The following is an 18,829-nucleotide window of genomic DNA, read 5'->3' on the forward strand; positions in this document are numbered from 1 at the left end:
ACACAAGGCATACAGGCATAGAAATTACATGAAAGTCGGTTTCTGGAATAATGTTGAGAGCCTTTGTCGTCGCTGCTTGAACTGTCTAGATGGAGCCAAACCGATACCCTTTGAGCTCCTTTTGAGCTATCCTTTGAGGTAATAACGTTGTCAAGAAAATCTTCATCTTCCTGGATGCAGTCCAAATTTTCTTGTGAAATTTTCACCCACGACAGTTTTCTTTCCACACTCAAAGACTTTAAGCACCAGCTTCGCACACACTTTCCTCATCACAAGATCCTCAGTTACAATGGTAAGGACAGTTCCCACTGAAAGGCCAGCCTCCTCACTGATAACAGCGATGGTTAAAGGCCTGTCAGAGTCCAAAACTTTTTTCACTTTGGCCACCTGAGCATCGGTTCGAGCGGTCGTTGGGCGTCCGACGCAGTGCTCGTCTTCGATGAGCTCCCAGCCTTCCTTAAACATTTTGCACCTCTCAAAAAACCTTGTGCAGCTTAAGGCATCATCCCCATAAGCCTGTTTAATGAGTTCAAGGGTCTCCGACGTGGATATCTCAGAGTTTAACGCAAAAATTCACAGTGTAGCTTTGTTCAATGGTGTGCTCCATGCTGGTTCACAAAAATACACCTCCTGTTTGATGCATGCCCAGAGGCGACTCAACTAAAGTGCGCCTGAGTGGTGGGCCAGCCGACCGGTCGGACCCCATCCACTACTCCATTGAGGCTACAGCGAACCAGTCGCGATACTTATTGTATGGACCGTACAGATTAAGTTCAGACTATCTTATAAAAACAGCATGAGTTTTTTTTAGCTCTAGTGCAACTTATATTACTGACAACTCTTAATGACATTCTAAATGATGCATAGTACCCTAAAGATAAAGTAATTCCATTTAAATATCAAAATAAAATAGACTATGGGGTACTGCCAAATACCACAAAATTCATAAGTGACTTCAAACAAAATTATATGTTCATGAAGGTATTTAGCATTGATATTATGTTATTTATTTTACCCAATCGGATTCATTAAGTTGAAGATAATTAATTGATTGTTTTTATTAAATTACATCTTCTATGTTAAAGAGTACTATTTTCACTTTACGAGAAAGATCGCAGAACAGATTATGCTCATATTATCAGGTTCCACTGTAATGGACTCCTAACAATGAAATCTTACTAAAGACAACCCATTTAACGGATTTATATTTGCAGATTATCATTTCATCAAGATATCTTTCAAAAAAATTTAATGGATATTTTTACCAACAAAAAAGTAAATAAAACTATCATGAAAAATGCATGATGGGATGAAAGGGCAAAAAACTAATAGCAAGAGAAAATAATCATTTATGTACATTCGTTGAAAATCATTACTGTATAAAAGTTTTTTGACACCGATCGTAAACATGGCTCCCAACTGCAGCATTAAGAAAAAACTAGTGAGTCGATTCAGGTATTAATATTGTTTTTTAAAAGGGTGAATAGGAAATTATTCATTAAAAAATATATTTTGCTTATTTTCAACCATATTCTGAAAAATATTCCATTCAAAGTATATGCACCCACAGAATGCAGTGATGCTGCTGTCTTGTGACCCCTAAATATTATATGGCAATAAAGAGTTGAATTCTGTCTAGACTATGAGTGAATTAAATTTGCTAGGTCTGGATCCTTAAAGGTTTACTGTGCATGAGAATAACTATATTTTAAGAAACAACCTTGAAATATAGTTAAAATATAGACCCTGGCGTTGCTTGATTATGAAATATGCCTGAAGCACAAAATGCTTTTAATTTTATTGAATTATCAATGGCAATAAAGAAATTTCTTTGGGGAAGTAGGTCCAAAATTCACCTCTATCCCAGAGTTGAACTTGACAGAAGCTGAACTTGAAGTCATCTTTGAAGCACCATCATCCAAACCAACAGTGGCTGCTACTTCCGCATCAGGCTCATCTCTTCCTTGCTGATAAGAGAAGGGAAAAGTAAAAACAAAATCATTTTATTTACAACTCCATCCAAGTTGCCACAAATATTAAACAATTCTTACACATAAAAGTTATCATGAACATTAGTTTTGGTAAGGCAGCAATTTAAAGTTCAAAACTGTTTTCTTGGCAGCATTACTGCACCATTCAATATTAAAAAAAAGATCAGAGGGAGACTGCCAACATACAATGACTTGATTGCATTAGGATTCACACAGCTGTTCTTTGTTTTCCTCCAAAGGATTTTGTTGGGATACAAATGTGATCCAGTTTTTATTGTACCGATGCCATATATTCATTTTGCAACAAATAATCAGGTTGTACCAATAGGTGGTTTGAGGCATCACTTCGTGGAAGCAATTCATATTGTAAAAGAAAATATGAGTACTTTGTTCTTCCACATATATTTTATCACACTTGACTAAGGTTTCTTCCTGATGATGACTTTTTACGTCGAAACCTTGGTCGTGCATGATAAAATATATGTGGAAGAACAAAGTATTTTTTTTTCCCGATAAGTTGTATCAAAAGCTTCTCGAGTATTTTACCCATGAGGGCATTAGCGTACGCATAAGCAGTGGCATATGAATTTCCTGAGTTTGTTTCCTTCCCTTCCCATCATTAGTTCTTCACTGCTCTCAATATTTTCATTACTTAAGGGATTTGGGGTAATACACTTCAGCAGTTCCCCTGCAAAACAAAGTGACCACAAGTACTGTTCCAAAAAAGCACCACCAAAAGTGAACACTCCCTCCCAACCTAAGTTAACTCCATGACCCATTGAAAAATGATGCACTTATCATTTGAAGCGACTTATAAAAATTTAAATAATGATGCAACAAAATTTTTCTACAGCCATTTTTTTATAGAACATGACAGCAAATTACCAGTTCAGAAGATTTACGATTAGCCAATGCATAGGATGCATGAACTGAAGGAATGGGAAACAAACCTTGAGCTCATCAAATAATTCTGCGGTGGCATATGGTGATGGTGACCACACTAGACGCAGTCGAGGAAAGTGAATGGTGAGGAGTTGGAGCCGGGAGGCAACATCTGTATTACGACCATCAGTTGACACATAAAATTTGCCCTACAAAAGAAATATTTCTCATACAAAACATTGCTTTTTAAAATTAAATCTTACATAATAATGACTACACAATCATGATATAATTGATTTAACTACAATTTTTAATTTGAAGTTCAGTAAGGCAGAATTTTAACTCTAAACAAGGCTTACAGGCATAGAAATTAACCTCGGTTAGACAGAATATAGAATCTATACAAGGCAAATGGAGTGTAACTAAACTCAGTGAGCAGCCTACAGCTTAAAATTTCTTTCTAACATGCAAGTAAAAATTTGATCTTTAACTTGCAAAAAAAATGCACTTAGTCCATTTGAAACATGGTAACTGAAGATATTAAGGAAAATGAGGACAATGACTGAAACCGATTAAATTCAAATAATAACTAAATGTCTTACCTGAAGTACAAATGGTTTGTCTTTATCAAATTCTATAAGTAAAATTGGCCGTGCATAGTGACGAGTCATGGCAGTAGCTTGGTTGTAGAGCCGACCAGATATAAGTGATCCAATCAAATCACTTACACTCTTTCTTTCCACACAGATATCCTTTGTGAGAATGTAATCACCCACCTGTGAAATAATGTAAAAATAAGTACACACTGAAAATAACATCCATCAAGTTTAAAAATCATTTGTCTAAAACAATTGTATGCATAAAACCAAAATTTATAGAGGAAGAATTTTTCTTCATGAAAATTTACGATTTTTGATTGAGGCACCTCTAAAACATAGTTTTTGAATGCATCAACAGCTTCTTCAAGTGCCAAAAAACATTGGCCATGCAATTTTTTCTTGATAAACAGGAATAAAAAGAAGTCATTTGGTGCTAAATCAGGGCTGTGCGGAGGATGACCCATCAATTCGACATTTTGGCCAGGTAGTTGTTTCAGCTCATCTGTGGGAGCTTGCATTTCCATGATGAAGAATGATCCTTCGTTGCTGCTTTTTTCTGCATTTCCCCAAGCAGTTCTGGCAAACAAATGCTCATGTACCATTCATAAATCACGGTTGTACTACCTGTACATTGCTCTAACAGTACAGTTGCCACATTTCCAGTTATTTTGAAGAAAGAGGCGATCACGTACTTTGTGCACGAATCACTTTCGTTGGATTTGGCTTGTCTTGGAAGACCAGAATCCAGTGAATTGCTGTTTTGTTTTGGGCTCATAGATCCAAGATTCGTCACCTGTGTAAATGCTATACACAGCTTTTGATGCACTGCAATTGTATTTGCTGAACATTTCTTCGCACCAATTGACACGACCATCTTTTGGAGCTTTTGTCACATTATGTGGGATCCAACACGGACAAATTTTTTTCACAGCTAAATGTTCAAGCAATATCTTATTGATGCTCATCATGCTAATCCCCAAGGATACCTCAATCTCACGATAAATCACATGACGATCTTCCTTGACTATTCCTTGCACAGCATCAATGTTTTCTGGCACAACAACTGATTTTGGACGACCTTCACAACTTTCGTCGCTGAGTGAACGGTGTCCCTGATGGACTTCGTTATACCAGCGTTTCACAGTGGCAAAGGATGGGGCTTCATCGCCAAAAGTGGAAGTAAGTTGATCGATACACTCCTGTCTTGAAAATCCACGCCAAAAGTTGTTAAAAATCATTGCACCAAAGTGTTCACGAGTTTAGTTCATTTTTTCGCTGAAACAAAATTTTCGAGTCACTGTAAACAACACAAGTTATGATCAAACAACAAAATGTTCTGAAGAAAGTTAGCATTAAAAGGATCAAAGTTTCAGATGGAAAAGTCAGATGGCACCTGAAGCACTTAAAGAGTTGTCAAGGCTGAAAATTTAAATAGCAACCTTCATAGAGTTGACATCAAAATATTTTAATCTTTCTGATCCAAGTATTATTCATCAATTCTAACCTGACAAATCAGGGTGCATTTTATGGGCTGGGAAATATTTATATGCTAGCGCAGACTGTGAATTTCAGGATTTGAACTCACTTGAAGGGTTATTGGCTCCACATCCATTCCCCTTCGATGGATGATTGATGGAAGTTCACTAGAGAATTCCCTCATGTCCACTATCACCTTGCTTCTTTTGCTTGGATCAGCTGACACCTCCACTCTTCTGCCACCCATTCGACCCGACTGGCCACCTTTATCCCCAATACCACAGGCTTCCAGGGCACTCTTCCCCAAGTCTCGGTCCAATTCAGGGTTGGCTAAATCTTCACAGCGGCCTTCCCTCTCTTCAGGCACCACCATGGACTATTAAAAATAACCAACATTAACAGTTTTAAAATAAAGCATGCCTAAATTATCGTATAGATGTCAACAATTTTTTTATATTCGTTGGCAACAACTCCATCATGCTATTTCAAGGCGATGATGCCAAACTTCCTTACCAGAGAATGAAACATAATTAACCTGCTTTATCATATATTTTCCTGGATTTGGTTTATAATTTTAAAGAATAATGAACAGGGATAGGCATACTACCTTGATCAAAAAGTTCCCGGAATAACCACCGTGTGGCGCTCCCATCGTTCCGATTTGAGTTCTGTTTTTTTGTTAAATTGGTACATCTGTTGTTGATATTCCCTTTAAATCTTAGTGTCATAACTTGACATTTGCAAAAGTTACGGTCGGTTTTCGGTATGTCCATCAGTGCTTCCTGCGATTTTTCCATTACTTCCTCTCGGCTGCTAAAACGCGTTCCCCGTAATGGTTTTTTAACTCGATTGAACATAAAGAAGTCACAGGGAGCCAAATCAGGTGAATTCGGTGGCTGTTGGGTGGTATTTGTTGCATTTTTCGTCAAAAAATTACGAATAATGATAGCACCGTGCGACGGTGCGTTATCATGGTGCAAAATCCACGAGTTTTCTGCCCACATTTCTGGTCTCTTTCGGCGAATTGCTTCACGCGAACGTCTCATAACGCCCAAATAATACTCTTTGTTTACTGTCTGGCCTTCTGGCAAAAATTCATGATGCACTACACCGTTGTAATCCATGAAAACCGTCAGCATTGCCTTCTTTTTTGACTGAAAACGACGTGGTTTTTTTGGTCTCGGCTCATTTGGTGAACGCCATTCACTTGCCTGATGTCTGGATTGCGTGTCGTACTCATAAACCCACGTCTCGTCTCCAGTAATGATCCTTTTGATGAATGTGGGATCGGATTCAGCCTCGCAAATCATGTCTTTTGCGACGTCAACACGGTCTCTTTTTTGCATGAAATTGAGGTCTTTTGGCTCTGCTACACGACGGAAACCCAAATCATTAACCACAATGCCTTGGGCGGATCCATAGGCAATGTTCAAGTCCTCCGCTATTTCTCTGATGGTTAATTTGCGGTTATTGACCAACATTTCTTTTACTTTATCAATTTTTTTCACCGACTTTCGATGTCGATGGTCTGCCACTGCGTTCATCATCTTCGATTGACTCACGACCACTTCTGAACCGCTCGTGCCACTGGTAAACGACCGTTTTTTTTTAGAGAATCGTTGCCGAAACACTTTTCCAACATTTCCAACGTCCGTGCGCCACTAAATCCGTTTTTTACGCAAAATTTAATACAAGTTCGTTGTTGCAAATTTAAATCCATTTCTGAAATTGTAAAAAATCGCCAACACACACAGAGATAGATGTACTCTTGGCTACGTAACTTTTGCAAATGTCAAGTTATGACACTAAGATTTAAAGGGAATATCAACAACAGATGTACCAATTTAACAAAAAAACAGAACTCAAATCGGAACGATGGGAGCGCCACACGGTGGTTATTCCGGGAACTTTTTGTTCAAGGTAGTATTTAAAAAGATATGTTTTGAGATTCTGGTTTTAATTAAAACTCCAAGATTAACTAAATGTTACATTTAAATGTTCCACATTCCCTTACAAATCTTTCAGTTCAATTCAGCAGAAAAAATCACCACAAAATAAAACGGATTCTTCATGTAGACACAGCAAGAGATAATGACTGGCATATGCAAATGTTTTTTTATGACGCCAATACCACACAGGACATGTAAAAGAATATGAAAAACTTAACATAGAGTTACCTTATGTTTAGTTTTTCATATTCCTTTACATGTCCATGCAAACATAAAAGAGCAATTACAATACTTATTATTACGGTATTTCAAGAATTTAATGCTGAAGCTCTGTAAAATCATGAACATGGATGAAGGAAACAATGAGTATCCTACGCCTTTTAAGAGCATATCATTTTGGTCACATTTAAAGTTTGATAGGTAGCCACATGCAATCATAACTGTTGCATTAGAGAATAACTAAGATGAACAATTGGAATGCAGCTAAAATAATCAAAAACACGACACAAAGCTGTATCCTGTAGCTCAGCAACCCTCCATTTTATCATACCGCTTTCTCCTGGATTAGATGCTCAAAGGATTCTTTTTCTTTCCTCAAAGATGTTAAATAAGCTTGCTCCTCCACAGAACCCCCATACATCAAGAAGTACACATGGAGGGGGAATTCTGGATGGTAACCCTGATAAACCTGAAATCAAATCACAGACAAAATAAATCCATGAGATTTGAAATGTAATTAATGTAAAAGTCAAATTAGTAATTGTAATGTAAAAGTAAAAGTAGTAATTTTTAGAGGAGGCAACCGACAGCTAAGGTTATTTGCGCCAGCGCCATTAGGGATGGACTTTCCCGTGTGAAGGATGGAGAGAAACCCGGCATCGGCATTAGCCTACTCTTCGCGAAAGGCACCAGGGGGTCCGCAGCTTAATGTACCATCTGACGGATGGCATACTCACTAAAAGTGCCCGCCACAAAACACCTCAAGTTGGGATCGAGATGCCACTGAAAAATATTCAACACCGCTGGGATTTAAACCCGGGCCCTCTAGGTATGAAGTCACCACACTATCTCGATCCCGTTAAGTAATCGCACGCAGTTTCAAACATGTTAGGCTGGCTAGCTGACACACAATGTATTTCTTCTTAATTTCAACCTAAACATATTTTTGCAATGATTTCATACAGCACGTTGGTCTTAGTACTTTTCATGAACATCATTTTAATGAATCACATGCATAAAACAAGGTCCAGAAAAGATCAAATAGTTATGACTTCAAGCAGACAGTATTTTTAGGCCATGCCTTGGTTAAGGAATGGTCTTCGATATAAATATGAAACCAGACAGTAGGTAGCGAAAATATTTCATCATCAATAATGTTTACTGATGGTGTTGAAAAAAGGAAATAAGAAGAAAAACGGGCATGGCATATTTTGTCCAGACACACAATGTACAATGGGATACCGATTCATGAAAGAGGACAGAGAAGGTCACTATTCTTGTGTAAATGGGCATCTGTACACCTTATTGGGAAGAGGGCTAGGAAATACTACAGCATACTCTTATTTATTGCAACGCATGACCTTCATGTTAAGTGGTCACATAATGTGATTATTTGTGTTTTGAGATAATTATGCAGTTTTTTAAAAATAACAAGTGATCCGAACATTACAATTATTAATAAAAATAATAGGTAGGTTATTAAAATAAGTAAAAACGAAATAATAATGGTATGTACTGGATATATTGAGCAGCACAGAGCAGACAACATTACCAATCTTCAATAATGTTTACTGACAATGAATAAAAGGGTGGTGGATTTGCTGTGCTTCACTCTCTAGAATCCAACTTCTCCCATGAGCTGAAAATGGAGGATATCGTATCTCCGTAGCCTTAATTACTGATGATGATGCGCAGCATCGAAACCATGGTCATAGACCATTAAAAGTGTGTGGAAGTGTAAAGTTTCTCTTATTTTTTACCCTCATTACTCCCGAAATAATTAAATAATCTAAATAATAAACATCAGGAAATAAAAAAGGATACTCCAAAGTTCAATCAATGAAAAACTTTTTTTATTAATTTATTTTGATGGACATGATTTTCATAAAATGTCACGGTATGATAGTGCACCACAGAGAGGGTGAAAAGGTAAGTTCACAGCCTACTGTGCAAATGTACTAGGTATGTTCACAGCAGCAAAAGGGTTAAAAAATTATCATACCTTATGAATAGGATAAAATATAGTAAAGAGAAAGGATTATGAGTCTTCATCTATTGACATCAATATATGAAGAATATGTTTAATGGCATACCATGATAAATGTGGACAAGGATTACAAAGAACCCATCCCTAACAATAAATGATTGGGGGATGGTAAAATGTGGAGAACGGGGTTAAGATCAGTGAGGGTTGGTGAGATAATGAGATGTTAACAGAGGAGGGGTGATGGAAGGGAAGGGGTGGAGTGTGTGTTTGTTTATTGGTTTCAAATGTGCAGAGAGTAATGGGGAAGGGGGGGGAACAATTTGTTCTTTGCAGAGGGTTACACATGAGTTGAATGACATGCTTACAATTTCCATATGTTGGACGGCATTCAATGCTAGGCCTTCAGGCACACTATGTAGCACTTCTGGTACAAAGTCACCGTTGTGATTGTGATTTTATAAATGCTTGACGAAAAGGGAGGTAGAGCCAGAATTTTTAAAACAACTGAAATGTTCTTGAGTCTATTATCAATGTACCTGCCAGTCTGACTGATATAGATTGTATTGCAGTCATTATATATTAAGTTTAAGTGGGAGATTTGACTGATGGCTATTTTTCATAGTTTTTTCTTTAATAAATTTCCAATCAAACTGTGAGTGTAACATTGATTGAGACGATGGATTTTATGCTATCAAGTTCAATGTTGTAATTATTGGGGGTGAGTAATATATTTAGGAGGTGATGAATCATCGTAGTGGGAGGGAGGCTTATTTATGGGAAAAAAGAAGCCATTCGATATTATATAATCAGTATAAGTTGGTTTTCTGAAAATACCAAATACATGTTTTTGATTAACTAATGAGATTCTTCAATCTAAAAAGTTATCAGTGTGCTGTTGATTTTATTCCATAGAAAAGGAGAAGTTTGGATGCAAGGTATTTAAAAGTTTAATAATGGAATCTAAATGGTGGTTGGTGCCCATTCGAAGACAAAGAATGTCATCCACATGCCTAAACCAATATTCTATACATATAATGAGTTGAGTGTTTAAGCTGAATAATATTCCTCCGAGAGAATCAAACGAAGAGATTGGCTACAATAGGGGATAAGAGGGAGCCCTCAGCTAGACCATCTAAATGGCAGTAGAACTGTTACTGCTTATCCCTCACATTCAACACTCCCCAATCACCACTTGCCTTTTGCCACCCCTTTTTGCATTGGCCCTCTTCTTCACAAAACAATGCATAAAGGACAATTTTCAGGTCAACACTGTAATTTTACCTAATATTTGATGATTCAAGGTCAAAATTGATTTGCAGAAATAAAATCTGAGTGGAAAATAAATCTTCAACCACCAAGATCAGGTATCATGCTATTCTACAAAGTTAACCGATAAGGTATTATTCATGCAAGTATTAAAATTTGTCATTTCCTTATTCCTATTCATTTTTAAAAGCAATATTAATGCCAATGCAAATGATCACTATTTTTTTATTCCAAACAAATTTTTGTTCAATATTTTCAAACACACAAACATTCCTATCAATTATCTAAGCCTTAGAAAAATGACTCACCTCAATTTGCCTAACAGCAGATATGTCAGCATCATACATTATTACAAAATGTGGCAGGAAGCTTGACATTGTTCTTCCTAATATGTATGGGTCTTTGCCTTTGGTGGGCAGTATGAGGAGCTCAACATCCCTCTCTTCAATTGCTTCACTTTTTTCCTTGCCATCAGGGCTGTCTTCTTCTTTCAATTCTGCTTCAGATAATCTGTTCTGCTGGGTCAACGTAAGTGTAACTGTTCCATTAAGATCATCTTCTTCTTGTGCCTTTTCTTCTTCAGCCTTTGCACCACCTATGCCATCCTCAACCTCTACCACTCGCTCTGCTTCCAACTCACACACTCTCTCCTTCAGGATGTCGTTGCTATCCTTCCCTTCATTCATGGCCACTGCTCCACCAGAATGCTTGGATCCACTTAATTTGTTTTCTCTCATAGCCTTCTGATATAATCTACTTAGTAAAACCTTTGAGCCAACAGTCAAGTACTGAAATGGAAGTGAGAAAAGTTTTTATTGAATGCACCTTCATTTGGGTATTTCAACTTATACGAACGTGGAACTACAAACCATTAGCTTGTAGCGTGCGCATATACAAATAATTCAATCTATTGCTAATTCTTTCCTTCTGGTATGCTTGCAAACTGGATAATCACAATATTAATCATAAAATATTCACTCAGCAGCTTTAGATTTAGATGCAGAAAGTATATTGGTAACATTTTGAAGCTTCCTATTGTTAACATGATTCACATTTAAAAACAAGCATTTAGTATGTAATTACAGTGACCCTGGTCATTATTATAGCTAACATTCTATTAATAAGTCTTTAGCAGACAGCCCAAAATGTTTACCTCAATATTTTCAATTCCCCATTTTGACAATATTCTTGGTTTTCCACTTATTTCTTCAAAGGTGCAAACAAATGTGTAACTGTCATTTATACATACAAGTTAAATACACCATCAACAACAACATTTCCCAGTTGTGCCTTCACAATAAAAAAGTAATTTTTTCTTGTATCCTGGATAACAATACCGCTGTGCATTTATTCTGTTTCTTCTGATTAGAGCATGGATGGATTTAGAGCCAGGTTTCAGAGGTGGAGCATGATTCAACCATTGGGTTAAGTGAGAGATTGATGTTACTTAACAGTAAGACCACACACCAGTTCACTTTTCCTAACAAGAGTAATTGAAATTATGAACGATGGTATAAATGACTGCTCCTGCCCTTTCAAGTCAACAATGGGAGTTCATTCGTAAAATTGGCACCTTTGCTAGCCTGTTAAAAGTGAATAGGTAAAAGAAAACTGCTGAAAGTTCTCCATTGTAACTTAATCTTTTAAATCTTTTTAACAGTGAAGGCACCAAGGGGTCTGCAGCTTAATGCCCCATCCGACTGATGGCGTACTCACCCAAAGTGCCCTCCACAAAGCACCTCAGGTAGGGGTTGGGGTATCACTGAAAAATATCAACCCCCGCCAGGATTTGAACCTGGGACCTCAGGGTGGTGATTGAGTATGTTAGCCACCGGACCATCCCAAACCCCTCTCTTTACCATTATCTGCCCACAATACATTTTAATGATGAGCTCATTTATCAGTCAGGTATCCCCCAAGTGTTTCCCATCTCAAAGTTGTAGGGATATTTATCCAATTATTTTGCTGTACCTACCTCTTTCAATACTCTGCTGGTTCTAATATCTGCAACTCGAATCAAAACTTTGGTAACTTCAGGATTAGCAGTGCCTTGACTATTAGGAGATGTACGTATTTCTCTCAGAGCTTCAGAGAGAGCTTCCCACTTTGGACTAGTTTCCAGGACAGGAATACCTGCAAGTAGAATGATGGAAATGAAAATGTTCTCAGATAAATTTCACTCCCAGTAACATATCAGCATGCTAGAAGAACAAGCTAAGATTCCTGAAATGCACACAAAGGACTAGTTTGGTCAGGTATGAAAACAACATTCTTTTTTAGAAGTTACTTTTTCAGTATTGCATGCCATTAACACACCTTCGTTGAAGATTATTTATTATGTTTGGGTAGAAAAGGCAAACTATCATGGAGTATGAAAATTTCCAAAGTCGATGTAAGTTAAATGTAGACAACATTCACTGGTCCCAATTAGTTCATCATGTGCTTATCTTGAGATCCACACAATAAAATTCACTAGATCAGACTCATATAACATAATTATTGCTCTGGACATGTATTTTGTCACAAAACATGACTGGTTTTCAGCAGCACCCCACACACAAAAGTTTAAAATTGCAAAAAAATATAATATTCCAAGTGGTAGGGACATAAGGAGGAGAATGTGTTAGGCCAAGAAGCTTCCACAAAGATGAGGTAATTGATGACAGGAATATTAAGTAGGTATACTACGAAAAAAAGTGGAAAATTTGGTAAGGGGCTCTGTTAAGTACAGCTCAAAAACATGGTCATTCGAAAAACAGATATGCATAGATTGGAGGCCTCTGAGATGTGGAGAAAGGTGTAGAGAAGGCTGTGGAAGATACAACAGATGGAAAGGAGCACAAATAACAAAGAGGTAGTAGGTGGGGGAGGAGAGTGTGCTGCTGGGTGAAATGCAACTGAAGCAGGAAAGGCGGATTTACAGAGTGTCAATTGGCAATGAGATGTTGAAGACTGTGATCACAAGGAGAAAGTTAGGTAAATGAGGAAAGGAAAGAATAGGATAGGTAGGTGGGATGGAAAGAAGGGAGGAAGGAAGTATACGTAGAAGAAGAAGGGTTTGTTGTAGCGACTAGTGTCAGGTAGTGTTTTCTTGGAAGAAGCTAAAAAACGTATCAGTTTTCAGTCTGTGTCCATCCAAAACCTACCCTAACAGGTGGAATACCAAATAATAATGATTTTCAGGACAAAAATTCTTACTTTTCAATAAATGTTTGGAATTTACCACTCATATTCAATTTTCATTGCTAAAACTTTTTATCAAACTATAGAACTAGAAAAACAGTATTCCCTGAAAAAACTACAAAACTTTTCTTAAGTTTGTGAGACTTCAAGTAAAAACATGCAGTTCAGCATTCTATCCAAATTTAGTACACATCATATGAGCTTCACAATTCAATCTATCATTTTTGAACCATAATGTGAATGATATCGTCTTCTGCAAGGACTTAAGTCAACTTTATTTATAAATTTAAAAAGCACTGATTGAACTACCAATAATGAAATAAAGAAAGAGCCATCAGAACTGAAAGGCAAAAACAGCCACTCACCCAGACATAAGGAGATTAATTAGCTATAAAAGACCTAATCGAAGACACCAGAAGGAGAATTCATACAGTTTTGGCAAACGTAGCAATAATTTCAAAATATAAAAAACGGGAGTATAGTATCTGTAAATTCTACATATAAATAATACAGTGAGGCCTAGGGCCATCATATTTTATACAACAAAGATTAAGAATATGAAAATGACATGTACATACACAATTAATGGAGAAATTTAATGTATAGATCTTTTTCATTCTTGTACTGATTGACAACTTGGTTTAACTAAATGACATCCAACTAATTGGTCCCATCATATGATTATTAAGAAAAGATCAACATAAATAGCACTTTCATGAAAAAATTTCGATTTAAAATGAGGAATTTCATCTTACGTTTGTTTTCTTTGACTTCATTTTCCAGCTTTGCCTTTTTGCTACCATCTTCTTTTGATGGAGAGACAAGTTTATCAACTCGTGCTCGAGATGAAACAAAAAATGTTTCCGCAGATTCCAAGAGGGGCCACCCAGAGGAGCGCATTGCATATTCCATTGTTCGCAAGGGAGTGACAAGAGTTTCATAGGTCACACAGTCATACTGAGTCAGAGCCCTGTAAAATAAAAATTTTGAAAGTTCAACTTTTCAATGAGATAATATAAGCAATCACTGAAAGCTAGCAATTTTGTGGATATGATACTGTGTAGATGCATAATTATTGAAATGGCTTTGAAAGGATATAGAAGGACTACACAGCACTGATTCTTTTATTAGGCTGTAAAAACCAAGTTAGTCAAATATAATGAGCTCAAAGAAAACTAGACCTTAATCAATTATGATAACAATTGGGAATGATCCATTTTTCATAACACAAGGGCATGGGAACAAATATACAATACAAAAAACAAATACATGTAAATGAAAGGTTTGAAAATTAAAGCAGTAACTATGGCTAATAACGGACACCACAAATCCATCTCAACATTCAACAATCTCACAAAAATAGTTTTAAAGAAAACCAAGGATTATAAAGAGAGAAACAAACATTGACTTTTTGAAACACATTCAATAAAAATGAATAGCCCACGTCACTCTGATCAGTTAGAGCAACTATATGGGTATAAATGCATCAAAGTCCATTTGATCAACCAAGTTCAATGGCATATTTGTTTTGGGATCATACATTGTAATTAACATATTTCATGGGGACATAATGGAGGAAAAGAATAAGACTAGCCTGGGAAGGGGATTAAAAAGTGGAACATAATTTAATGAAGATGATTGCCATATGGGACTCCCGGTACAATATATTACTCTTAAATGTTGAGGAATTGCAATAATAGAGAAGATGGAAGAGGGCAATTTTTTTATCTATGTAATTTTCTTTTCCTTCCAGCTACATTTCAACCTTTTTATCCCTCCTCCCTCCCTTATCCTTCCTCTCTGGCCAACCCCCTCCACCTTATTAGAAGGTATATCTACAAAGTTTCCTTTTATGAGGACCATCTGATGGTGCTCAACATTGAAACCTGGGCCATGTTTTTAAATAAAGTGTGTGGAATTACAAATTCAATCATTTCATTTCTATATGTTATGCAAACTCCATTAAGTTACCCGGAGACAACAAATTATGATGGAGGGTTTGGTGAACACAAATGGCAATTTGTAGGGACAGAAGAGGGCAGCAATATTATTTTATATTTAATTATACCATTTTTTAATTGCGGTATAATAAGTAAAGCCATGAATCATTACAATTGAAAAATCAAATTGATTTCATTATATTTGATTTTAAATAACCAAGGATTTCATGATTATACATTTCATTAAGATCAGACTAATAATTAAAAATATTATATACACATTTATAGATGATTTAATAATGTTTAAATTTTCACCTTTGCAGAAATGACAACGTTTTCAGATCAGAAACCAACTGACGGCTCTTTATACTTAGTTGGTGCCAAATTGGATCCACATTAACTTTCAAATGTCGAGCAAAGTTTTGGGAGACAGCATTTTCCACACTCAATTCATCTGCATCCATCTAATTCATGCAAAAAGAAAAAGGGTGATATTTTTTAAGATGGCCTGTACCTCAATTCTAAATCAAACATTATAATTACTTAATTATTTAACAGAATAAAAGTTAATGATCAAGAAGAGTGAAAGAATAGTGGATGTTAACATTGAATAAATCACAATGAGACCCCATGGGCTTTATGACTCTCTTCATGTTACACATGCCAAATTTGTAAATAAAAACAAACCCTGATCATGGTCATAAAAATGCAGGCCACTACTACAAATATTTTAAATGTTCCGCCTCAATAAACGTTTTGACTTACATATTCTCTATCCTTGCTATAACTCTAACTCACATAGACCCATGTAGTTATTTATACTAACTGTATCATATTGTGCTGGATTACATTTATTCATCAGAAAGTTAATACTTGTGCACTGAAAATAATTCCTCTACCACAAAAAATTTATTAATTGATTTCCATGGGAACGACATTTGAGGTGCAAGTCATGTCAATATACTGAGTATCACCCATACTCATTCTACACTGGGTGAAATACCCATACGCCAAGAGAAATAACTTTTACCAGCTGATCGGTTGTAAGATAGAGATTTAGGGTAGGAGATATTTGCAGTTTCTACGAGTAAAAATTGTGTTTTAATAAATTGAAAACACTTTCTCCTTTTAAATGGTAGAACTATGCCAGGAATAACCCCTAAGCACAAGAGAATATAATTAAAAGTTGGAGAAAAAACTAAAAAGAGGAATTCTGGACAATAAGTTATGTTGGTATTTCTGAAATAGCTTCACATAAAAAAATTAAGGTGTTATAGTATCACTCTGTAGTACACATTTTTTCTGCATACTTTGCCTTTAAAATCTTGAATCAAAATCTCTGCAGTGGATTTTAGTGGAGTAAGAGGCTGAAGCTTCGCTGAGTATGTAAGCCTTTGCCGTCCCTGTAAGGTCATCAAGTCTACCTCCAAGGATTTCCAAGAGCCTTAATTTGTCTTGAGTAATGCTGTGCCCAGTGCAAATATGGTGTTTTGCTTTGTTTGATTCATTGTTTTTTATATTCATAAAGGAAAGTTTTCTTTACACCTAGTTGGATATTTTTGCATGTTTGGCTGTTATAAGAGGTATGCCAAGTATCACAGCTGAATTGATATATTAGTTCCAATGCATTTCAATTTAGATCTCTTGGTGTTACAAAACTGGTTTTTTTAAATGTAAAGTTTATCAAGTCATCTCATTTGGCCTGGGTGAAAGAAAATGCACAAGACAATTTAAAACCAGTTAACAATTGCCCAAGCATTTGCTGGAAGCTTACAAGAGAGTCATACATGAGTCTTTATAATGTCAATCAGACAACATCTTAACAGTGATTCAGGGCCCATTCCCTTCTCCCCTTAATTTTTACTCATAAATCTTAAGTAGTTTGCTTTCAAAGGATTGTGCATCTTTCCTCTCCCCTTAACCTTGACCTCCACTGATGAGAAGGGGTCAGCTGGCAACTGAACTCTATTACCCAACCCCCGCCTCCTTTTCCAAAATGAACTTCACCCTTTACTTTCACTTCCCCTTCTCTATATACTTCAGACATCTCTACACAGATTCACTCCAATATTGTATTCCAGGAACTATCACCCTTCAGTACACTGAAGAGGACCACATTTTGGCTCCAATATATATCTTTTTCTTCACCTTTTGTGCTTCTAATTCCTTTCTGTTTTGACTGGTGGCCTTAAGAAGCTTCTTGTCCCAAGGGTGAAATTAATTAATAATACTAATAATTTCCCACAAAAAATAAAAGAAAGTGTTTGGGTGCCATTCCAGACTTGCATTTAGTAGATCCCTATAATTTCCCCAAAAATCACTCGGCAAAAGCTTTCCTCCCTGCTAGAAGAGAATTATTGTTTAGAATACCATGTCGGGTAAATTTTAAACTGTAGATCCTGAGATATAAGCTCAATGGATGCTTTGTGTAATCATGATGATGCCTATGCCTTGAAAGGCATTTTTAACGTGGGCAAAACAGGTCTTCTGTACAATGTACCATCTCATAAGACCCAAGACATCACAAGTGAACCTTTTCATAGGGTCAAACATAGCAATGCCTGTTTCAATAGCAATACCAATTCTAATAGGACAAGAACAGCATTTAGCAACAATTCTCTGCGACAAGTAATGTTCAATGAACATTTGATTTCTGGTGATTTACATCCAAAATAAATTAATAATGAAAAGACCTATATATTACTCCCTTAGTGTTAGACAAATACATATTATGAGTGATTCAAAATTTCAATGTCTGAGAAGGAAGAAATGCAAATGGTATTTAAGGAAGGATTAGAGGTAAATGAAGAGGAGCAAAGTGCAATGACACCCTCTTGGCGAGGCCATCTTCACCAGACAAAGAATGATAAGTAAATAACTGCACTATAGGTGTTGGCAAGTGAGGAAAGGCAGAAATGTTTGTGGTAGAGTTGATTAGATTTATGAATTTGTTTTTCTTGAGGGTTTGGTCTTAATCTACACTGACGTCCGTTTTTTGTAATTGGAGTTCTTTTTTAAAGGCATGATTATCAAGTGGCCATACGAGAAAATGGTTTACAATGAAATGGAAGGAGGAATATTTTTCTGTAGTGGTGTAATGAATCAAAAGGGATGCAAAGGTGAAGATTTGATGCTTTTCTTTAATATTTAAATACATGACACATGAGACACCTAGACAAGAGATACTGTATTTAAATGTAAGTTCAGATTTAAATTTCCAGAAAAATGCAGTTACCAGGAACAGGTAAGTAATCTTCTCCTCAGATGTTTGTGCCTGTAACCTTCGATCATTGCCATTCAGCAAAGGGTGGCATTCAAGAAGTATCTAGGTTTGGAA

General features: G+C 36.4%; 1 protein-coding gene across 1 annotated transcript in view; it reads right to left on the reverse strand.

Moving 5' to 3' along the window:
• The window catches only part of mei-9 (DNA repair endonuclease XPF mei-9), a 32,448-nt gene that overhangs the window by 5,166 nt on the left and 8,453 nt on the right, over positions 1 to 18,829 (reverse strand). The window contains exons 6-14 of the mRNA XM_071593540.1: positions 15,808 to 15,956; positions 14,308 to 14,522; positions 12,345 to 12,502; positions 10,678 to 11,157; positions 7,448 to 7,585; positions 5,058 to 5,324; positions 3,476 to 3,649; positions 2,942 to 3,082; positions 1,857 to 1,967 (exon numbers count right to left, since the gene is read on the reverse strand). Coding sequence (XP_071449641.1) covers positions 1,857 to 1,967; positions 2,942 to 3,082; positions 3,476 to 3,649; positions 5,058 to 5,324; positions 7,448 to 7,585; positions 10,678 to 11,157; positions 12,345 to 12,502; positions 14,308 to 14,522; positions 15,808 to 15,956 — 1,833 coding nt within the window. The remainder of the gene's footprint in view (positions 1 to 1,856; positions 1,968 to 2,941; positions 3,083 to 3,475; positions 3,650 to 5,057; positions 5,325 to 7,447; positions 7,586 to 10,677; positions 11,158 to 12,344; positions 12,503 to 14,307; positions 14,523 to 15,807; positions 15,957 to 18,829) is intronic.

The sequence above is a fragment of the Hetaerina americana genome, unplaced genomic scaffold (genome assembly GCF_022747635.1).
Source record: "Hetaerina americana unplaced genomic scaffold, ioHetAmer1.1.p SCAF_6, whole genome shotgun sequence".
NCBI lineage: Eukaryota > Metazoa > Arthropoda > Insecta > Odonata > Calopterygidae > Hetaerina > Hetaerina americana.